Source organism: Carassius gibelio, chromosome B9 (genome assembly GCF_023724105.1).
Source record: "Carassius gibelio isolate Cgi1373 ecotype wild population from Czech Republic chromosome B9, carGib1.2-hapl.c, whole genome shotgun sequence".
Taxonomy (NCBI): Eukaryota; Metazoa; Chordata; class Actinopteri; order Cypriniformes; family Cyprinidae; genus Carassius; species Carassius gibelio.
In genome coordinates, this window is record NC_068404.1 from 25,785,958 (window position 1) to 25,811,116 (window position 25,159).

General features: G+C 37.4%; 1 protein-coding gene across 1 annotated transcript; it reads left to right on the top strand.

Moving 5' to 3' along the window:
* Positions 1-2,376: 2,376 nt before the first annotated feature.
* Positions 2,377-23,460, top strand: LOC127964605 (insulin-like growth factor-binding protein 2-B). The gene is made up of 4 exons (XM_052564866.1): positions 2,377-2,908; positions 16,251-16,408; positions 18,900-19,040; positions 20,260-23,460. Exons 1-4 carry the CDS (start codon positions 2,566-2,568, stop codon positions 20,416-20,418), a joined length of 801 nt encoding a protein of 266 aa, XP_052420826.1. The 5' UTR covers positions 2,377-2,565; the 3' UTR covers positions 20,419-23,460.
* Positions 23,461-25,159: the final 1,699 nt, after the last annotated feature.

The following is a 25,159-nucleotide window of genomic DNA, read 5'->3' on the forward strand; positions in this document are numbered from 1 at the left end:
TATACTTAGACCAGGCTCGTTGGCTGTGCAGTGGGAATTCTATGATACTCCGGTTTGTGACCTTGGAAAGACATTGTGTAATATGGCAGCTGCTCAGGTTCGTGCCATTTTTTTGTTTTTCCAAAATAAGAGACCTTTCCTCTCTACATTTTTAATCTCTCCATCTTCTCCTAAAGAAATGATTGTCTCGAAAATGAAAATTTGTTCATCATTTTTTAAAGATGTTATGACATTTTATGACATTTTATTGACAATTTATGAGACTGATTTTTTTTAATATAAAACTTGTGCACAAAATAGGGTGAATTAACATTTCATGCTGACTTTTAGTTATACACTGATGGTGCATCAGAACAATACATAATGTAAAGGTTTGGAATGACACAATGACACAAGTAGGAAGAAACTATGATTAAGGAGCTATATATATATATATATATATATATATATATATATATATATATATATATATATATATATATATATATATATATATATATATATATTATCAGTTTCATGAACACGTTAATAGAACAGAAGTATAGCTAGTCCAAAATAATTGGCAAAATCAGTCAACTATTCTGTTCCATCAGAAAGCAAACAAAAAACTCAGCGTTACATCTGATAAATGGTTTAAGCAAAATTGACTGCATGTGTTCTTTTCCTGATGATATACAGTGATTTGTATATTCAGGGCTAATCTAGACTTCAGCCTAAAGTCTCCAAAGTCTCTTTCATAAGCCATAGGCCTCACAGGCATGAATAAGCCATAGAATCATAGACAATCCATTAAACAAAGAATCCTTATGCCTGACAGCTTGTTACTACAGGCTAGAGTTACTCAGTCAGCGACTGTTTCTGTGCTCATAAATCAACAGTGATCAACAACATTCAGTCTCTACAGAAACCAAGAGAGGTAGACACATGGGGTAACAGAAGCCTGTTTAACAGCACAGCTCTTGATCCGTATACAGAGAGATGCGTGATTTGGGAACAGAAAGAAATAAACTAAATAATAAATTGGCTACAGCTGTTAATGTCAAGCCCAGGCTTTTCTGCCAAGTCCAGAAAAATAATAGTAGTGGTAGCCAAAACAAATTAACAAGTGCACTCATCAGCAAAAGAGCTTAAATGTTATTAAGAATTAATTATTGGTGCATGCTAATGCAAGCAATGCTATTACTATTGCCCAGGGTTAGGTTTGAACAAGTTTTGAACAAACTGTACAGTATGTATCAAACTTCGATGCATGACTTGTTTAACAGTAGCTACGTTTAAATGCACTCAAATAATCAGTTTATTAATGGCTCAATCTGACTTAAAAGCCTTCATAAAAACATTTCAACCCATCCGGCTGGGATATAACCAAATAAAACTTTGATCAGATTGAAAGTGTTGGTGCATACCTAGAAACATTCAACTTAAAGGATTGTTTAGGAAAGCTCCCCTTTGCTTTCCAAGTCATACATGCTCTACCGACCATCCAGAGCACCAAATAACATACTAAAAAGACTCAAAAACAACCCAGCAACTGCATAGCAATGTGATTACAATCACCCACAACAATCTGTGATTGGCCAATTTTTATAAGCAATCATAGTCTCTTCAGAAAACATTAAAACCCATGTATCTCTAATACAAGTATATTTCTAGAGACAACAAACCGGTGGCCTACCGCTACATTTAGATTTTACCAACATGCCAAAATTTCTGTTATTGTTATTACTGTAAAATCATCATGAATTAAGATAGGAAAGAATGTAAACATAATCCCAGACAGCAACATAGTGTGAAATCCATGTGGGCCAGATGTGGGCCAGACATGGGCCGAAACTGCTTGCTGTCTGGGATCTGTCATTCCTTAATGTGTTTCAAATCTGAACCCCCTGATTTCACATCGTAAAGTTGTAATAGTTTTCAAATAAAGTTTGGGTGTCTAAAAAATCGTAACATAATTATCAGAATGGGCTAAATGCACACAATCGCCTGGCGAGGTAACCAACAGCAGGCCCCTCTAGTGGTTTGCGTTAGAATCAGTATAAAAAAAAAGTATTTATCTATTTGTTACAGACACAGAGATCAATAAGAAATTTCATTGGACGTTTTTTTAAATGCATTTAACATACTTGACATTAGCGGCAGTGTTAGAAGCCCTAAAATACGATTTCGATAATTGTGCGCGCCGAAAACTGACAGAAAATCGACCCCAGTCAAGCCTATATATAGACTGTAATTTTCTAATTGATTTATTACAGATGCAGACTATGTGCTAATTTCAACTTGGGAAACATAACAGTAGTAGCAACCATACCAAACATTTCCCCAAAACAAGCAGCGTATCTCTCGCATATGAAATAGCCAGGAGTGAGTCTCACCACATCGACTTGTTTATCTATATCTGACTTTGACTGGCTTTTGACGTGATGTCATGTCGGAGTAACATGACAGCAAATAGGACCCAGCAGAGCTCTCCGGCGAACCTCACCTGTCCCCAAACGCACTTTTACTTTTCCACCTGAAGTCGCCTGTACAATCCCGACATCTGTCAGACTTTAAGATAACGACATGTTTTCTGCATTGCTCTGCAGTTTGTTGCTCCTGCACGGCTCGCTCGGGGAGATCGTGTTCCGCTGCCCGAGCTGCACCGCGGAGCGCCAGGCGGCGTGTCCCAAGCTCATAACCTCCTGCGAGATTGTCAGGGAACCGGGTTGCGGTTGCTGTCCGGTTTGCGCCCGGCAGAAGGGTGAGCTTTGCGGCGTCTACACGCCGAGATGCGGGAGCGGTTTGAGGTGTTACCCGACCGCGAATTCAGAGTTACAGCTGGAGCAGCTGATACAGGGACTCGGACGATGCGAGAACAAAGTGGACCTGGAGCCCACCATGACCAACCAGGAGTCAGGACACAGTGGTGAGTCTCAAGACTTGTTTGTGAACATGAATTGATGCACAGCCGCTGCCTAAATGCGTGCATATTGCACGGATGATGTTGCAGCACTGAGTCAAACATCAGTGCAGGGTCTTTGTTCTGGCACTCTTTTCTCCACCATCTTGTTTGAATACAGCCCCTTTGTTAGATCACCAACTTCTATCTGAACTGCTTCTGGTGCATCTGCTTGTACGGGCTTGGTTTGGTTTATATCAGGATTCTCTTCACTGTCAGTCAGTGTTAAAATTGAGATTTCTTTGGGAAGTTTATGGGAATTAATTCAATATTAAAAAGTCATGGTCATTTATAGAGCTTTTTTTTAGTTGTGTATATATATAATAACAAAGGGGAAGTAATAATTGAATGTCTTTTAAAATGTTATATATATATATATATATATATATATATATATATATATATATATATATATATATATATATATATATATATATATTTATGAACTTGCATTCATATTTATTAAATTCATATGCATAAACTATATGAAAAGACAATTAAAAATAAAATTTTAATCAACATAGCTCTATATTATAGCTACTCACACAACACATATAACAGATTTTGAAATAATAATTTTATATACATTTTATTTTATTATCTAGAAAGTATAATTATATAGAGCAATATCTAGTTCATGAAAAATAAAAAATAAATTTTACATAAGGGGCTCCAATTTGGCAAAAGTTTAACTTTTCTTAGCTTTGAGTTGCTGGACACGCCCACATCCTGTCCTCAGCGGTTACTGAGTTCAGGTTGTTTTATCAATGCAGGTCGCTGCCGATGGGAACGTGGGCTTTATTCGGTAATACATGACTGGAAAAGTCGTGGAAATGTCTATAGTCACTGCTGGTCCAAATTTATTTCAAATTATGCTTTTCTGGTCTAGTCACAAACACTCAAAAACACTGGAAAAACTCATTGTCAAGTTCTGTGTAAACCCTGATATATTTACTTAGATTGTATGGATAAAGCATCATACAAACCATGATTTTATTATTACAGTCCTTGGGTGCTGATACAGGCAGATTAGATCAGTTAGCTGCTGCATTAGACATTTGAAGTCAACTTCTTTTGTGCCCTTTTTTTTTTTAGAAGGAATTAGAGATCTATAACACTGTGATAGTCTATAATGTAATGTGGCCAATGAAACCAGTGGGGTGAACAGTGTTGAAATTTAGTTGACCATGAGACCATTGATCCCTTCAGTAAGCAAACAAGCTAATCACCTGTTGAACTACTGGCACGGTAATGTTTGCCATTGAACTATTGACACGGTAATGTTTGCCAATATTTTATTTGTCTTGGACTTCCCTGAATAATACATCTTTGAAACTTTCTCAGGGGTTGGTTCTTTCTAAATTGGGGAAAAAAAAGAGTATCATGCTCAATAATGCCTGTTACCTTGATGATAATATTTGTATAATCCCATGTGGGTGTTAACAGAGGCTGTCTCTTTTGCTCTAAATGCCAGGATGAACAGTTCCAACCTTTTGCCACGCAACTGAAATATGTGACCTAGATTTCTAATAAAATAAAGAATTTTCCAATTACTGATGACTAAATGGTGCCAAATGCCTCTGCTTTGAAACAAATTGGCAGCCGTTATCCTGTTGTGCTGTTGAATTTTCCAACAAATCAAGGGTGAAAGGCTAATCTCGCCTGGCACAAATTGGACTTTTGCACACTGAACTTTGAGGCCCGTCCAGGCACCCTTGTGAATCTGCCCCGCTACGCTATCTGAGCAGCGTTTGAATGGTGTATTTTGGGATACCAGCAAATACTAAGCAACAGGGTTGCCCAGCACCACCAGTTAATTTGCTCATTTCCAAGCCTTTCCAATGAAGGTTTCTAATAAAGATAAAATAATGCTATGTAAGATAGTTAAAGTTCACTGTTGCACCATCATGTTATTCTGGCGCTATGTAATTTTATTTGTTCTGTGAAAAAACAAACAAACAAACAAAAAAACATAGCCTTAAGGCCAAAGCTTCTGCATTCCATACAGACACAATGCGAATTATTTTAGTGGAGATTTTTCAATAGTTATTACTGTTTTATTATCTGTTTGTCACACAAAACAATTGCATGACTCTCAAAGACACTGAATATGACAGATAAAGGGTAATTTTACGGATTTTCAAACAACTTTGCATTTGTTACATTGTAACGTCTGTGTAAGTCTTTTTTTTCCTCCTCCACAGCCTCTTTTCTTTGTTTTCTCTATTCATGTAGAACTGATTTAAAAAAAAAAAAAAAAATCACATGACAGCTAGTTTTATTAAAACATAATTTTGCCAATGGCAAATTACACCTTTAAGTCACATGGACTTTCACGTTTATTTTGTTAGTTGCAGCTTAGCAGTATAAATCACCATCCACTGTGATTGCATGGAAAACAGAAGATCAGATATTCTGCTTTCGATCTCTTTAATGTTTTCTGGAAGAAATAAAATAGTAGTTGGACTTGGAAAAACGCGAGAGTGAGTAAATGATGACAAAATCATTTAACTAACAGTTTAATCAAAACTCCAGTTGGCAGATTACTTGGCAGTAGTGAGGTGTGTGGTCAGTAACATACAGATTTATCTTTCTTTTCTCAGTGTTTTCTGTGAGAAGAATTCAAAACCAGCATCAAACCAGTTAGCCCTGCGAGTATGATTACTGAATGTCTTGTGGAACTCAAGACAAGTGCCCACATTCTGGTCCAGTACTTCTGTTTCTGTTTAACAGAAAACACAAATCTAATGAATGCAGAGCATGTCATCTATTAAGGCTCATTAATGCAGTTAACAATGAATGAATTATGTAATTATGAAATTTACTACAAGGTGCTACATCCAGGACCTCTGATCCTCTTTTTTGTGTTCGCTGCATGCCTTTGTGTTTTACTGTGTGGCCACTCCTGGGTATAGCTTTAACTAAATGTTGTGATTTGGCACCCAGGCATTGCATCTCAAATGAATGCTCATTCCACACTGCGGCTGGTGAATTACATTCTGTAGTTTCATCACACTGAGGTTCTCTTAATTATCTGCATCCTCTCTGTGCATGGCCTTAACTGTGAGCATAGTGCACCACCTGTAGTTAGCATTGTTCATATGTCAGGCGGCTGCCTCAAACAAGATACAGTAGAGCATGTGTTTGGAACTCATGAGAGGAACATCTTTAGTAATGACAACCAGTGCACAGACGCTGGCTTACATAATGTTCCCTTGGCTTTAACTTTTGATCATTTTCAAGAAGTCTAGAATATGTTTTGTCCATATCCAGGGTTTTGAGAAGAACTATTATGCAGAATGTGTGAACACACATCTGAGGGCCTCTGTCATCATTATGAACTTTAGCATGGCAATTAAAGGATACATTCATGCAAAAATTCATGCAAAAAAAACATGGACATTGCCATCATTTATTCACTTTCGTGTTGTTCCAAAAAAAAAAAAAAAAGATGCTTTATTTCCAAACGATGGCAGTGCATACATACAGCTTCAAGTCTCAACTTATAATACAACTTAGTCGCTTATCTAAAGAGTTCACAGATCTTATTCCAACTTTTCCATTAGAATAAAGCCGTATTTAGACGTCACATCAGATTTGATGGCAAAAGCCACTGGTTCTTGCATGGCATTTGTCCTATTACATTAGGATTGGATTTATTTAACTGCATGTGAGATTTCAAAGCTATAACAGAATGTGAGATTATTAATAATAATTCAGATGACTTGGAATATAGTGCAAATTATATTTGTGAACTTTGATTAGAATAATGAACATCTTCAATTTTGGTCTGTTCTTCATACAAAAGTCATCATATGACTTCAGAAGTCTTGCATGAGTTGTTTAGACTACTTTTAGCATACTTTTATAATACATAATTTTGTCATCCTTATTTTTATCAATAATTCTATATATTTTCTTATTTTCATCTTATTTATATTTTTTCATCAATTATTGAATATGATTTGAATCATTAACAGTATCAACACTTCTCAAAGTGAGCCAGTCATTGTACATTAAGCTGCTTCTAATAAAATTAGTCAAAATTACACAGATCAATGTACTTAAAAATAAAATGCACACTACAATAATGAATACACCCATGTATCATTAGCTAAAGTCAGGTAAAGGATGCACCTGTAAACTTTTGCACCTAATCACTGAAAAAAATCCAGCCTCCTCACCACCATCCTAAAAATATATCTCATGTTTATTCAAGCTAGCGGTTTGTATCTTATGTTTGTTTTTCAGCCTTTTCCTCTTTCTCCTTGTATTGCGTGTAATGTAATTGCTCTTGGATCCCTCCGGGGTCTGATGTGCTGAGACACGCTCTCTTCAACACCTTTCCAGTGCCTGCAGTGGGGATGCCTTGGGTGGCGGCTGCTTGTCGAGACCTGTGACACCAGAGAGGCTCCTTGTAGGCGCCATGACTTTACTTTTGCTCCAGGGCATCTGGAGTGTCATGATGTCAAACAAGCAATTGAAATAACATGAAAAAACGCTTGGTCCTTTCTCTCCAAGGCCATTCTAGTTAACCCCTCACAGACTGGAGAGACGATGAAGGAGCGTCAGCAGAATACACAGTCTGACACATCCAGCCGTCTTTCTCTGTGTGCTATAATGCTGGCTGCCTGCCTGCCTGACATGAAATGTCAATATTGACTGCAACAGGTATATTCACTATGGTTAGTGAATGGTTGCAAAGAATACAAGTCTAGCAGCAGCGAGGCTGTGTTAATACCTCTCGGCACACAGTTACATTCCTGTCCGCGGGCCTATTTTGTTATGACTGACAAGAATTACAATTTGTAACTTGCATGCTGCCATCTTAGCTGTCATGATGATTTCAGCTGAGTTATAGCCTTCTTTTGATTTTATAATTGAGAAACATTTATATGGGCCATTCCACAGAATTGGTGCAAACTGCTGTTCTGTCCCAAAACCAAAAAACACATTTAAAAGGCATTTAAGTATTAAAATCTTAGATGTTTACTAAGGTACTTTTATGAAACCCACAATAATATATATACATATGTTCTGCATTTTCACGTGTTTTAATCCAATGGCTGAGACTGATTTTAACTACACCCATACATTTATGATCAGAAAATATTTATATTTATATTCATTTAAATATTTATGTCACTCTCTCAAATGGCTGCAGTACATGATGAGTAGTTTGCATTAATTTGCGGTAAATGTGTTCAGAAGTATGAAAAATCTGTGTGTAACTTTAAAGAACTTCACAACTGAAAGATGAACAAAGATGTTATGATAATGTTTAGTTCAATGTATTTCAAACTAATTAATCCTAAGTGTGAAATCAGTATGATCAACTTTTTACAAAGACAAATTAGACTTAAAATACAACAAATCTCATGAATCACACTTGAAGTATTGTTAAAACTGTAACTGTTATTGATTTACCTCTGAATTTTTTTTTTTAAAATAGAAACTATATTTACAGGGAAGATCTTAATAGGTCAATATAACCCTTCTTACTAAATTACATAGTGATGTGTTTCGGTAGTGACAAATTTATGGAGAGGACAAATATTCCAAAACTTTCTGAAAATGCAATATGAGAATTAATTGCACAATTACTACAAATGCGTACCTAGTTTGTTATGCAATTTGCATACATACAAAAATTGTGAAAAAGATACAATATTATCTGTCTCTGTTGTGTTGCAGCAGGTAGCCCTGCCCACTTACATTCATTCATCACTTGAATATTGGTTAGGACACAGTTTAAAAGTCAAAATATTTGGACTGCATTTTCAACTTTGGTAGAGCTAATCTAACATGTTGCTAATTAGGGGTGTAACAGTACGTGTATTCGTACCTGACCGTTTCGGTACAGGGCTTTCTGTATGGTGCATGTGTTTACAGAATGACCGAATGCAATATTTTGTGTACGGAACATATACATTTTCGTTTTTCCAAACGAACATATTAAGTGGTGGAAGTCTCCGTGTTCAGCGCAAATCCCGCCCTGCAGCTGATTCTAAGGCCGGTGACACACTGGCTGCGTGGCTTGAGCGTAGCGTTTTTGCTGCGTGTCAGTTGCGTGAAGGCTGCTTCACGTTTTCTGTGTCTTTACACATCAGAATCGTGCCTGACGCGGTGCTGGCGTGCTGCTGCTGCTGCTGTAGGTGACATAGAGGTACGCCGCCGACAGACGAGGATCTTGTCTTCACGACAACAATATCTACACTTCATATTGAGCATAAATATAAAGCCTAATGATAAATGAGACCATCAACAGTATTGACGGCAAAATAGACTATGTTTGACAGGTGCAATATGCCAGTGTGTCACCGGCCTAATGTTTTCAAAAGGCATCACGCGAGTGTGAACATCACTACCACTAGGAAAAAAACGATTGTAATTCAAACGCAGCTCCCGTCGGTATTTAAACAGACCTTTGTTCTTAATTCCGATCGGTCCAACGCAATAACGAAATATGAGCAGGTCTAAAAATTGGTATTGGTAATGCTGCACTGTAATCATAGTTATTTATTTATATTTTTCATTATATTTTATTATATGATATTGGTTTGAGACTGAGAGTATTTTATTTAGTGGAGAACTTTGCCGCACTATTTTATTTCCTATTCTTTTTTTATTTTATATATATTTTATTAAAAAGTATTTTAAAAAAATGTAAACAAATTGTTCAAAAAAAAGTTTATAGTAATAAACAACCTGCAGTTTAATGTTTGCATTTATTTCCCTTACTGTACCGAAAAATGAACCGAACCGTGACTTTAAAACCGAGGTACGTACCAAACCGTGTTTTTTGCGTAGCGTTACACCCCTATTGCTAATAATATCAAGGGAGCTTGAAGACTGTTTTATTATGTTTTGCACTGTCAAAGCAAAAATTTCCAGAGATTTAATACATTCTTTTTGTAAACTAATGGGGGCTAGCAAAGTGTCTTTATAGGATCCACACTTAGCACCATGCCAAGTGTGTTATCACTGAGTTTTGTAAGCTTGTTGCTCAACCGCTTGTCAAAAGCTGAAGCTCAGGCAGTCCTTGACACTCAGGAGGCTGTAGTTGCTATGGTGCCAAATGGAGATCAACAGTACTTCACAAAATGAATCCAAGGCATTTCCTGAGGAAAACTTTGACTTCAAGCTGTTTCCTCAAAGGCTCAAATCTTATCACTGAAAGTAGGTCACTATTATTTGTCAAATTCTAACTGATTATCAAATTGCGTGCTGTTGAAGGAATATTACAACCTTAAAGGCACAGGTCACCCAAAATTGTTCTTCGAAATATTTTATTTTTCAGAAGAATACATGCATACAGGTTTAGAATGACAAGAAGATGAGTAAATGATGACAGGATTGTCTTTTTTTCATTTTTTATTTTTTTACTGTCACTTTAAGGGTCATTCATATGCATTAAGTTTTCTTTTAGTTTGCATTAGTGGATATCTATACAGCACTTTTCAGTTTGATGTTCATTTGCATGTTGTAAAAAGTAACCCAGATGCTGATTTAATGTGCATTCACATATAATGTTTTATTATTATTGAGAAGCATCTTTGAAAACCAGCATGATTCCCTGTAGCAGTCCTTCATTTACTCCCTTACTTTTTTTTTTAAATCCGTGTTTAGCATATAGAACTTATCAGCAGAAGCACACACACTCATGCACAGACTTGAAGACTGAGTCTCATTCATCTGCAGAGAACATTTCCTTTGTGCACAGTGGCTGCTGAATCATTGAAGCTCCCTCAGCAGGCCTCTGATTTATGACCGTACAACATCGCTGTTTAGTCTTTGCATATGCAATTACAGAAAAGATAAAAGAGAGAGAGGGCGAGTAGAAGAGAAAGACAGAGAAAAGTGCTGGCACGATCCACTGTGTATTGAGAAGAGGCTCACGGCGGGTGGTTTAGGTTGAATGAAATCTTAAACGCTTTTTCATCAAATAGGGGAGAAAAAAAGGGGAACTGCTCCCAGAGGATAGTGACAAATGACTTCTCAGAACAATTTTCTTAAGTGGACTCGGGGAGAGTGTGAAATTCTAAGACACTGAACAGATGTTTAATGATGTAAAGGACACAAAGAGGACAAGTTTCTGTAGGAAAGAATAGTAGGAGAAGTGGTTTGGATTGTTTTTAAACTTGTGTTTTTTATGAAGATTTTGAAATTCGCTTTATTTGAATATTTGAGTTTTTTTTAAATAAAGTTCTCATTCCTAAATAGTTCTCATTTCTTTTTATAATTCTAGTTTTATTTTAAGTTTGTATGTTTATTACATAAAAGGAACACAACATTTTTTTTAGCTTAAATATTTCATCTGATATTTACATTTATTTTTATTTTTTAATTTAACAAAATATTCCTTAATAGTTTTCATTTTTGTTATCAGATACATCAGTATGTTGTTGTTTTATATATATATATATATATATATATATATATATATATATATATATATATATATATATATAAATGAAAGCTTAATTTCCATAGTCATTCGAGAATCACAGAGAGTTGTTTCTAAACTATATTGCAAGTGTATCATACGATGTGCCTGGCTAAGTGAAAGCCGTATCAAATTTGAGCTCCAAAAACCTCTTGTACGTGCCCAAGGGAAGCCGTTCTGCATCCACCAAAACCAACAGTTAGCTTTTGCAAAACCCTCCCACACCTGGTCCTGTTTTGCCGGACATTGGCATAGCTTTCCTGTGAGTCGTGTAGTTCCACAAAGGAAAGGAAATTGAATTAGATTCTACACTGTTATTTCATGCAGCCGTGGTACAGCGGGTTCTTGAAGTTACAACGTTCACGGAAGGCCACATGGTTATGTAAGGAAGAAAGAGTGCCAGATACAAGCCGGCTTTTTGGGCATCACAGCTGCTTATGTTTTTCTTGCATTACTTTTTCATACTGACACATTTTGCTTACTGCAGCCGGTTTGGAAAAACAACATGGCCGCTCGGCTCCCTCTTCCTAGTCGTGTGTGTTGACAAAGTATTTTCTGTAAATGTTTAACCGGATGGGTAAACTGTGGACATGTTTCAATCAATGACAGTGTCTTTGGGTAGTTTTCCCAGCATGCAGCGGGCCTCAGTTTATCCACAAATCGACAAGAGTTTAATGGTTACAAGAGCTTCATGTTGCGTGTCGCTGAGTGCATGTTTGTATATATCAGTAGACTGTGTACTGTAAACCAATACGACCGGTTATAATCCTGCCGTCAGACCTCTGCATTTTGATAAATTCTGGAGAGAGCCTGCAGTTTCAGCTCATTAGAAAAGTATGCATAGATTAAACCAAATCATGAAGATTTAAAGTGTTTGATTATGGGTGGTAGCATGCAACCAGAGCAGAACTGACCTTTTCAGTTTTCAGATAATAGTTACTGTGATTAAAAGTCCTGTATTTTTAAATTTTTCTTTTTTTTTAATGTAATTTATTTATTTGTATTATTAAATTTATTTATTTGGTTTTGCACGTCACACCGTATATGCTGTTAATTTTAAAAGTAGTTATAAAAATCAGTCGGGATACCCTGTTGTTTTTTGCTTTTGAATGCATCTGAACAGCATACATGTAATATACAGAAAGCGTATTAAAATTAATTTAATTATTTTATTTATTTTTTGCATGTCGGACTAGGTCTATATATACCATTTATTATGCTAAGAATAATACAATTATAAAATTATCCTGTTTTGCTGTTTTTTTATGCATTATATGTAAATAGCATCTAAATGTACATTATATAGAGATTCTTGCTAGTTTGTAAATTAAACATATGTTGGTTGTGCTCTACTAGATGAGATGTTTCCAATGATATATGTAAAGGTTATTCAATCTCTGATGTTTTTGCTCATTCCTATCATGATGATGTTCACATTTCATATAAAATCTAATGAAACTCATCTGTCAGAAAAATAAGTGGTAGGTAAGAGTTTGTCAGGTTGTCTATAATATGCATTACAAAATTCACATTCAAAGTTTTGAGTCAAGTGGGTGTTTTTTAAAATGCTGTTCTAGTTTAAAGAGTTGAAAATGTTGGTAATCAATATTGGTCCAGAAATTTAAATATAAACCTGTTTTCCCCACTGAACTTGTTGCAGTTCATTATAGGATTGTATTTTTAATTCATATGTATGATAGATGTAATGCTGTCTTAATGCAAATATTATTATTTGAACAGGTTTTGTGCCAGAGGTATGTCTGTGATGCTGAGGTTTTGGAACAGAGTCTGTATGTAACGTCACAAGTGGCACTTGACTTTTCAACAGCATGTCATACTTCCTTGGGAGAAGTGAGAGAAAAATCGGCCCAGGCCCTGAAAAGTGTTCCTGTCCACTCCCCAACCACACAGCCCACACACTAAGCCTTTGGAAAGAGAGAGGAACTGTGAGTGGGAAGTGTTGCTGGCTGGTGTAGGCCCAGGGATGAGAGTGTGGAACAGGGATGCTTTCGAGGAGACGTAATGGCAGGTGTCTGCTGAAGCACGCCCGCCAATAATCTCTTCAATGAGGCAAACTCGCCCGCTATTTTAGACACTATTCTTAGGTCTGTTGATGACAATTGGGCTTCAATCTTTAGACCGCAGTATTTGGTGCTGGACAATGCTCAGAGCGATCACCCCCCCTTCAGATCTCTAGGCTTTCATGCTCACCCTATGCTGACTTATTTCGAGCGGTTCTGGGCTCGTGGCCTGAGGGTTCTGCTTTTTAATGTCGATGGACAAGACACAGAGCAGATCTGAATGCAGGCGAGAGTTTCAAAGGGCCAGCTAGAGTCCAAGTGACCGCTCTGTGCATGTGACGTTACCATAAGGGACACGCAACTAATTTGCCCCATACAAAGTCCAGAAGTACATATTTGCTGTTACAGTACATTTGGAGTCAAATACACAGAGGTTTGTTTAGCGGTCACTGTGCTTTGATGCTGCCCCTGAATTTAAGGGGTAAGAAGAATACGCTGTCTTACTTTCAGAGGGCCTTTGAAGAATCTTTGTTGTTTGTTCCTTTTTTGAGCATAATTTGATGAAATGTTGTTGTAAATATATTTCAAAATGATTAGCAATAACTGTTAATTAAAGCTGCAGCCCGTAAGTTTTACCTCTTTAGCCCCTTTCACACTGCCATTCCGGGAAATACACGGGTAAATTGTTCCGGCAATTGTTTCCGGGTCGCTAGATTTTGCACTTTCACACTGCCAGTGATAACACAACCCGTAAAGATCCCGTAAAGACACGTGACATCAGGGCGTGACGTCTAATGTACGAGTCGAAAATGTTAGGCACGTTATACTTTCACTGAAGCAAGCGAACGATCTCGGCGTCGGCGCGGAAAGTGAGGAACTAACTGATCTCTGCTTCATTAGAGTTTGCACATATTTTTTCGTCGCGAACGTTGATCTTCCTTCAAAACAGCCGGTGAAAGAGTCAAGCGATAACGTGCGTCATCACTTCGACACGGCATTAGATCTGGCTTTTGTTCACACAGCGTTCGTCCCGGGTTGAACCCGGCAATGTTACTAGGTCCCTGACCCGGGTTCAATGCCGGAATCAATCCCGGGATGTGTTTGCTTTCACACAGAAGGCGACCCGCCAATGTTCCGGCAATATGCCAGGTCCGACGTGCAGTGAGAAAGGGGCTTTAGTCGCCATCTCTGTTTGAAACCTGAGTTTACTCTATTTGCAGAGTAATTTTTTTAACATTGGTCATGCACCGGCTTGGCTAAAGCACTGACTAATCTAATGTTTTGAGGAGTATGTGTGGCTGTCACCTATTGCGCTGGTGTGGATATTCACTGTACTTCGGGATCACAGATTCTAGCCTATATCTTGGAAGTATGACAAAAATACGAAGTTTTACTGGATAGTGTTATCTGAATGAATTAGTAACAAGTCTGACACTTTTGTTTTGACCAACTGAGGAAAAAACCATTACACATCAGCATTATCACATCAAACAGAGCAAATTATTATTACAGTTAAACTTTGTCTAAAAATTTTTCATGTTAACAACATCAGCATTGCGTGACTGAGTTTGCAGTGTGTATTAGCGTTACATGTAGATTTAAATTTCTGTACAGTATAATTTATAATTGTCTTACCATTCAAATTTCCCAAAAAGCAAATAATTCTTTCTTAGAACTGTTTCTTTTTAAAATACAAAACTTGTGTAATCCCATGTAGGCAATCTGTAATCAGATGCAAGTTTAAAACCGGAATATAATCTAATTTCAGTCACTTGTGTTTCATAAACACATAAACCTTCTTGGATAACAATCAGCCACCAAAATGATAAATTTAATTATTCCAGCTGCCAGTACCACTCAACTTAGAAAACATTATTATAAACTTACCATTGTGAAATGGGCTAAGGTACAGATAGTTTTGAACCCTGGCTGGTTACTTGCTCAAAAAACTATTTCATATAATTTTATTCAAAACAGGACTAAAACTTTAAATATTAGTATTTATAAAGATGTTTTTTTTACTTAGAGGGATGGTTCACCTAAAAATGCTAATTCTTTCATTCAAAATACTTTAGGCACTCTCACACTGTTTCAAACCTGTAAGACTTTCTTTCTTCTGTGCAACACAAAATAAGATAACAATTCTTTCAAATACGGATAAGTCTCTTTTTGTTATTAGTAGTTCACTTGTGATTTGCCAGACACGTTTTGACTTAAAAGGCACGTATCTCTTCACAGGCCTCTATGACTATCTGAATCAAGAGCTGTCATTAATTCCAGCCTTTAACTTTCTCTCTGCCTTGCTTTGATGCGCTGCCAGAACACTGATCCTGGGTTTGCTTTCATTGACAAAAAAGATAGCTTGCGGTCTTTGTCAAATTTCTATATATAATATGTCAATTTGTTATGCAACATCTAACCTAACAGGGTTGTGCAGCATTCACAATTTTAGCTGACTATAGCTTTTAACAAGCCATTCAGTTCTTGAATTTTTATTTGAATTAAACTGAATTTAGTTGTCAGAATTCAAAATTCAGTCAAAAGTATACAACAACTGTAAGTGCAATACATTTATTTGCATATGTACTATTTATTTATACAAATAATTGACTTTAAACTCATGGGTCATGGTGGAAGCATCTGTAGTAGTTTACAAAGAAGAAAAAAAAAGAGATTTATTTATGTTTTGCTTTAAAACTATATTGAGTTCCTCTGTTTGGTTATGCTGAACTTGTCATTTTAATCCATTAAATTACCCTTAACATCCTGTAGATCATAAGCTGAAAGAGAGCCAATGATAAAAGTTTGCCCAAATCCTTTAACTTACCCTTCCCTTCATTAGGAGAATTAAATGGCACACGGTCCCCTCCAGTGAAAAAGTCTGGCAAAGAAAACAATTACCAGCACATCAAGGAAATAGCTGTGAAGCAGCATCTCGACAAAAAGAAGTCCAAGATGTACAGCACCCTGGATGATCCCAAAACACCTCATCCCAGACAGGTGAGTGTCTTGCTGTGAATAATCACAGGGCAACACAGCGAATATTGACTTATAAGTATAAAAACCTGTATTCACATTGCATGTCATTGTGTTCAGTACGGCAGTGCCCTCTTCTGGTTATCAAACTAACACACCACTTACACAACCACAGGCTCACGCAACACACACACACACACACACACACACACACTATGACATAGATACTCTCTTTTCTGTATCAGCTAAACATTAGTTTTCCTAACAGTCTTCTGGGGTTCAGATTTACGGTATGTCCTTTGTACAACCCTCTATATTTGATGTTGCTATAATTCTGTGGTCTGAGGTTGTTTGTCAGTGTATAATTTATTGCTTCAGTATGTTATTTTCGTGATTGGATCTGTGCAAAAACTGCTGTAAGCTGATTTTTGGGTGTTTTTCGTATTAAGCCTGTTTCTGGTTCCATTTCCACCATGTTTTCAGTCAAAAACATATGATCATTTCCTTAGTTACCTAATTAACCAGCGATTTCTGGTGTCTAAAACACTGCCCGGTGATAGCATGCAGTCGCGGTGGGATTGCCAAGGCAGAACAAACGGCTGCCGTCTCTGCTGAAATGGGGAATGAGCCAGTGCTTGTCGAATTTGGCCATCACGCAAATCCACAGAGAGTTAATTAACTTTTCTTGGACTTGTACCATGCTTTACCTGGACTCTTAAATCCTCAGCCAAGTGACCACTGCAACTCCCCAATCAGCATCTCTATCACGCATCATCTAATGTTTTGAGCCAATAGACAAATTGTCTAGCTAATTTACTTCAGTTGGCAAGTCATTTTTCTTTCTTTTTTTTTTTTTTTTATAAGTACAACTTGAAGTAAATGGCAGTTCTGGTAGTTTTCTTAGTATCTCAGATGTAGAGGGGTGGTGTTTGCGCAGTGGATAAGACACATGCCTTTGGTGACATATATAGCAATTGTAAGTCGCTTTGGATAAAAGCGTCAGCTAAATTAATAAGTGTAAATGTAGAGTTTTTTTTTTTGCTTGATTTAGACTGTTTGCTTTACATTGTCATATTCACATATCCTCACCATTTAAAGGACGCTTTAAGCACATTGATTTGGAAAACAGTCCTACAACGACTGAACAAATTCTATTGCTGCTATTGGGCAAGAAATAGTTCAAGATAAAGAAAATTGATGCGACCATAAACAAACAGCAGCGGAGACAACAATAGCTGTATTATGAAGCACACTGGGTCTGGTTTGGCCGACCTGAAAGCAATAGTAACTACGGCTAAATGATATGTTGATAAAACGAATGGATGTTGGAAAGTGCCATAAAAAGGTAGATGCAATAAAAAGAAGAAGCCAAAGCTATAAAAATTCAAACCAGTGATAATGGTAGGGTAATAAAAAGCCAAACTGAATAAACAAGTTTTCTGTCGGGTCATAAATCAGGAGCGTAACCATCACATATCCCATGAAAAGCAGACATTCAAGGAGAATGTCAGGGTGACGGCATGTTCGATGACAGCAGGGGACTATTCATTGCTTTGTGATGGAGCACTTTTCATCCACACGATACGGATAAGATCCCTGGCAGACCCTCTTCCCCCAGTGCCCTCTTATCCTGGGCCAAGCGGGGAGCAGCCATCACGAGAGATATAGGGAAAAAGAGAAGGAACGGGAGACAGGAATGGTCTTTGATGCCGATGCCTGTCCTTACGGAGAGGTGGGGAGGCAGAACTAAGCCAGCAAATTAGCTCAAGTACGAGATTTATATCAGCCACACAAATGTTTCATGAGGCCGCTGGCCTACTGTTTATCTCACTCTCATTATATGAGTGTTTCTTTGAGGAGTTTTATTAAAACTAACTTTTTGTCATATGAAGGTCACATTAACTCTATCTTTACCACATTTTGCTATGCCTTCACCACTTATTTCTGCGACTTTTCAAACACAGGTTTTATTAAATCATAAACTATAAATTACATTTCACTGTACTGTACTTTTTTTGCATTTTAAATCTCACTTACCAACAACATATTTTTAAATTGAAAGGTGGTTTCTGATGTCTAAAACAGCCTTAGCATAGCATACAAAACATTTTTTTTTTTACATCATTTCTGTCATTAATCTTGTGAATTTAATGTAAATTTTTTGAAAATATTACAGAATTGTGTGTATTTAGTTATTTAGACAAAGGAGATTGACAAAATAAGAAATACTCAAATATATGTGTGGTTTATGAGGACACGCCTTTGTATAATGACATGTTGATGACAGAGGTATTACAAAAATGAAGGTGATTCATAAGGACACTTCTTGTGTCCCCAAAATTCAAAAGACTTAAACATACTAAATTTTGTTTTTTGAAAATCTAGACATGCACCGAGTTTCCTGTGAGGGTAGGGTTGGGGTAATATACCATCTGTACAGTATAAAAAAAACATAATGCATATGGAGATTCCACATAAACCATAAAAACCAATGTGTGTGTATTTGGTCTTATAGAGCCAGTGTCAACAGGAGCTGGACAGAGTTTTGGAGAACATCTCCCAAATGACGTTCCATGACAACAAGGGACCTCTGGAAAATCTTTATGACCTGAAGTTCCCCAACTGTGACAAGACAGGACAGTACAACCTTAAGCAGGTGAAAAGACCAGTATTTGACTCAGCCTTTCAAAGACATCATCATAGTTGGAAATTAGCAGCTTTGGTAGCTGAAAGTAGCTTTTGAAGCCTTGTCCATTTTCAATTTTTTTTCCATTTCAAAATTGTGCTGGTCACTTGCCGCATTGGCCGGGGGATAAGCACAAAAAAATACTTGCATTTGGATGGATTTTTTTTACTGTATTAATTTTACTGTAGGGAAATAGGAATATGAGACATTGCACAACCTTTCAATCTGCAGCATCCCACTGTTTTATTATCCAATTCCATGTGGAAGGTTCAATAAAGAGTCAAAAAAGAAGCCAAAGAGAAACTGTGTTTAAAACATTCCCACAATCTCTACAGAAGGCCGTTTTATCAAAGCCAAGGAGACCGTATCTGAGCTGAGAGTTACAAGCTAATGAAAATTTTGCTGACCGACTGACCTGTCTGTTGGGAGATTTGCCTTGGTTTTTAGAGACATCAGAGGAAAGGAGAATGACAAACTCAATCGTTTATATCTCAATGCCTTTCCTACTCATCTTTTACATACTGATGAAATGAAATGGGAAATTTTTTACAGTTCTTTTTGGACCTCAGGTTCTGATGTCACACGTCCGCATAGGAGTTTCATAAGAAGTCTTATAATGGCTCAAACTGTATATATGTAAAGATACCAATGTCTACATGTAGATGTCTGAGATCTCAATATAAACTTTAATGACTAAATGATCAGATTATTCGTATCTGCATTAATTTGATAATTCCCTTACTGTACATTTGGAGTGTCCTGGCATAACATGTAGCTTAAACCAGGACAAAGTGTCCCGGAGAAGTAAACTAGTATGTTGTTTTGACATGAAAACCCTGTTCCCAGGGCTCAAAACAGTGTACCTCACCACACTTAATTGTATTGCAATCACCCTGTTCCTTTTGCAATTATTGTAACTGTCAGTTTTTGTTCTTTGCCATTGGAGGACAAAATTGAGAATCATTTTTTTGCCTATTTTGGGTCTCAGCGTCAGCTATGTCCAGTTCAATTATGACCTAATTTTGGGAGTGCTCAGTAGGGGTCAATGAGACGTGCTGGGCCAAATGAGGCGGGAGGGCTGTTTTGGGGTAGCGCCTCCACCCCATACTCGCCCAAGAGCTTCATTAAGCCCCCAAAACCCACCCTTATCCCACCTGTCTCTCATCATCTTCTCTCCCTTGTGTTCCAGTGCAACATGTCCAGCCATGGACAGAGGGGCGAGTGTTGGTGCGTCAACCCCTACACTGGTGTCCAGATACCCTCGTCCCCCAAAGTGCGGGGTGACCCCAACTGCAGCCAGTACTACGGTGGTCCCGAGCTGGAACCGCCCACCAGCCAGCAGAAATAGACGCACCCTGACCCTTAAGGGAGACGCCCCGGGTCGCAAACGAGGAGAGTTAAAGCGAGTGCAAGAGCGAAGTGCATGTGTGTAATTCTGTACGTGTATGTGTATGTATTTTTTCGCAATAGTACAATCTGTATTGTTGATAGGAGTGTGGAAAGTCACATGCCAGCAAAGAAAAGCAAGTCAAGGACAGGTAGTTAAACCTCCCCCTTCTCAAATCCAGATAACTGTACTCCAAATTTAACATTGAGTGATTGTTTTTTTTTTTTTTTGCCTATTTATAGGTTCGTATGGTGCCTTTTAATCTTGTGACTGAATCTGGTTGCAGAGAGTCGCTTATACAGCATTTGCAGCTGTTCGGTGTGAAGATGTGTCCCTTTAATTCTCGCTTTGTCTTTGAGACCCAATAAAAATGGTGGAGTGTTTTACTGCACCATTGGTTGCCAGAAACAAACAGAAACTGCAAACGCACAAAAGCAGAAAGCTCGATGTTGATTAAAAAATGAATCCCAAATTTTTAAAACCAAAAATATGAAACAGAGGGGTCGTTTTTTTTGTTGTTGGTTTTTTTTGGCTCATTTGAGAGGATCTGTGCAAGAGGGGCTGAATATGTGCTTTTTGTCTATTTTGACTACTTGACTACTCAACAGATAATTCTCTAAACCAATGTCTCTAAACCACTGCCACATACATGAGTTGCTATTCGGCGTCACCGAAAATTGTCACCCCATCAAACCAATTGGAGTGCAAGGTTCGAAAGGCCCCAAATTCCAAACAATTGCTAAATTAAAAACAAGCCCCCTTTTTGGCACATAATACTGACCTCCAATCAGCATAATTTGTTTAAAGTTCAAGTGTGTTTTTACAGTCAATAATTGCTGTTGTTTCCAAGTACTCAAGATCTGGCTATCCCTGTTCCTGGCAGCTGATAGACTTCTGTTCTCGTTCTGCTTCTTTACCATGTGGTAGAATGCAGGTGGTGTATGTGTGTGTTTGTAGAGTGGGGATCAGCATTTACTAATGATGTGCTGACAGAGGGCTAGATTAGGACACAGGGCTGACATTGACAAATGTGATATAAAGTGGGTTAAGTGCCTATAAATAAACACAGGTTTGCCTGCAGTGCCAGTGGGCTTTGCCTCACCCTGCTTTACTCTCATCTGCGCAGGGATGTGTTGGGGGTTGGCAAGGTTGATTTTGCCCAGTGTAACGCTTGAATGGGGTTAGTTTAAGAGTCCTGTGGAGGAATGTGAAGTGGTGCATGGGTTTAGTGAGCTTGTTTAACCAAATTTTTTTTTACCAATTTTCCCCCAGCTGAGTGAAAACATGTGTTATATACCTTGAACAGCCCAATGCAACAGAATTAAAAAAAAAAAAAAAAAGTTTGAAGCTACTACTGGGTTAAAATTGGCTCAACTGGTCATAAAGATCCAATAGAAAATGACAAACAATAAAGTAGCATACAGTGGGATTCAAAATCTACTTTTAACATATAGGATTTTTTTTTCAATCTTTCATGAATAGAATGTTACATGAATAGAAAGAATATAATTTAGCTAAAATAATTTTAAAAATGTGACAAATTTAATGCATCCTTACTGAATAAAAGTATCGGTTTGTTAAAAAAAAAAAATCTTATTGACCCCAAAATAATGCAAAATACAAGCATTCTATAGTCTAAATAGATGAGACCAGTGAGATTTAATGGGTTAACTTGTTCTGTCAGCAGGTAATGCCCTGTTCACATGCACACACAGCAGGTTTTATCGCTGATTCTACTGAGCATTCCTACTACTGTGTTCTGACGACATTGGTAGCCTGTCTAAATGGACATAGCTTCTGAAAATCTGATCACAAATGGGACAAGAATCCAGGTGCTGCTCATAAATTTCATCTTTTAAAATTCTGATTCCTGCATTTTCAGTGTAGCCTTTTGGATGCCACTGTATGTGAACTTATTGTCATACCACTGAAAAACAATGCAGGGTTGTTAAAGGGCAGCAGCTGTAACATCCTTTGATTAAGTTATATTTTAATTCACTACCCATATCTCTACCTCTTAATGTCTCTTCCCCATCTGTCTCTCTCTTTCCCATCCTCTCTTTCTCTGTGAGCATTGAATTGAACAGCTCAATCCAGAAATAGAAGTCGATTAAGCTTTAATATTGATCCTAACGTGTTAGACAGTGTCCAGCCCATCGTTTGCTTTTGTAGCTTAGCCTTTGATGTATTTCCACATTAACCTTCAGTATCTTTCACAGTATTACCACATCTTGCTCGCCCTTAGTAGTAGCTTATATGTACTTTAGTTTATCTAGTTAGTGTTGTGCTAACTACAGCAACAGACTGGCTCTCAAGAATCGTGCAGCTTTGTGTGATTTTGGTGCCTCACGGATAGATTTGCCGAGACACGGGCTATGAGTTTTCCGTTTCGGTTTGTGTCCAAAATAGATTGCTGCCTGCCCTCCGGTGGCACAGTAAATTTTACGGTAGCTCGAGTTTGGCCTAGTTTAAAAACAGTGCGAAACCAATCCCTGTGGTTTTCAGGCATATTGATTTGCCAGAGCGGTTCCGATGGGATGGAAGTGTTCACGTATGTGTGTGTGTTTGTGTGTATTTTGTGAATGTTTCGATGCTGTGCCATGCCTGGAGCCAGTGTGACGGTGGGAAGGATTGCTTGCCATCTGGTGCAGTGTAAAACTGTCAGAGCCGGTCTCTGCTTTTGGAAAGTCTCACACAAATGACAGGGGGAATTTCTTGAGCAAATCCAAATGCCTTGTTCCATGGCAGCATCTCACATGCCTTTTTTTTTTCTTCTGTAATTCATTGCGTATCCTGTGTGTCACGAGATGCGGTGGTATTAAATAACATGCATTACTCAAAGCATGCTCTTTGTGTCCACTGTCATGCGAATGGTGCATGAACTGAGTTTTCTGTACAACTGCAATGGAAAAAGCCATAAATGCATGCAAAAAAATCAACATTGGTTTAAAATCTTGTAATAAAATCCAGCATGATTAAATGTATTACCTTTCAGACCCATGATACAGTTGTTGTTGTTTTTAATGCGTTTTTTTTTATGATTTCTTTTTTGGGTTTTGTGTTGTCTAGATAATGTTCATGACATTATTGGCTCATGAATCATAAGCCCTTATGGAAATTTTGATTAACTTGATGTACTCTTTTCAGCTTTCCCATGGTCATGAGGAATCCCAGTACATTTTGGAATTTTTAAATTGTATTTTTCCCAGCATGGAAGAATATAATTCATTTATAATTCATATTTTTAATATATATTTATTAAAAATAAAAATATATAAAATATTTACAAGCAAATGGGAAAGTCATAGAAATTCATTGACCAAAAGGTGTCGGTAGCTTATCTTTTGAGCTTCAAGAAAATTTACCAACTTTTGGCATTTTCAGGAAAGAAAAGCTTAGAAGAACTTATGCTATCAATAGAGGATTACTATCTGTAGAGTCAAGATCATCAGCTCTCTATCTTTTTTTCTCTCTTAATATTGCCTGTATAAACATTTGGCTCTCTTATTCAACAATGGCAGTGCACATGATTCTGATTTTATTCAATATGTAGAAGAGATGAAATAGTAAATAGTAAATAGAAAAGGGATAGTTCACCCAAAAATCATAATTATGTTATTAATAACTCACCCTCATGTCGTTCCAAACCAGTAAGACCTCCATTTATCTTCGGGACACAGTTTAAGATATTTTAGATTTAGTCCGAGAGCTCTAAGTCCCTCCATTGAAACAGTGTGAACGATATACTGTCCATGTCCAGAAAGGTAAGAAAAACATCTTCAAAGTAGTCCATGTGACATCAGAGGGCCAGTTAGAATATTTTGAAGCATCGAAAATACATTTTGGTCCAGCTAAAACTACGACTTTATTCAGCATTGTCTTCTCTTCCGTGTCTGTTGTGAAAGAGAGTTCAAAACAAAGCAGTTTGTCATATCCGGTTCGCGAACAAATCATTCGATGTAACTGGATCTTTTTGAACCAGTTCACCAAATCGAACTGAATCGTTTTAAACGGTTCGCATCTCCAATACGCATTAATCCGCAAATGACTTAAGCTGTTAACTTGTTTAATGTGGCTGACACTCCCTCTGAGTTAAAACAAACCAATATACCAGAGTAATTCATTTACTCAAACAGTACACTGACTGAACTGCTGTGAAGAGAGAACTGAAGATGAAAACCGAGCCAAGCCAGATAATGACTCGTTCACAAGTCAAGAACCGTTTCTGTCAGACGCGTCCGATTCGAGAACCGAGGAGCTGATGATACTGAGCATGTGTGATTCAGCGTGAAGCAGACCGACACACAGAGCAGGCGTTTCTCAATGTCAAGGATACTTCCTTGGCAGGACTGATCCTTCCAAGTCACTTCCTTCAGAGGCTAGGCGAGACTCCTCTTCAGCATTCGGAGAACATGTAAATGGAACAGGCTAGCAAGTGCACGTAATTTCGTCATTATGTCAGTGAAAAGGTCTGTTTGAATAACGCTGTGAATGGTATCGTTAAATTACTTTGGAAAACTTAACTAGTTATTTATAAAAGAAATGCTGATGACGCAACCGAGTTAACAATTGTAAAATGACAGGTCCGGTTCAACCATTTGTATTTGTATAATTTACAATATGAATATAGTATTAATTTGTACTGGCATTTAAACGTTCAACTTTACTAATATTTACTACAGTTATAACAAATGTTTGGTAA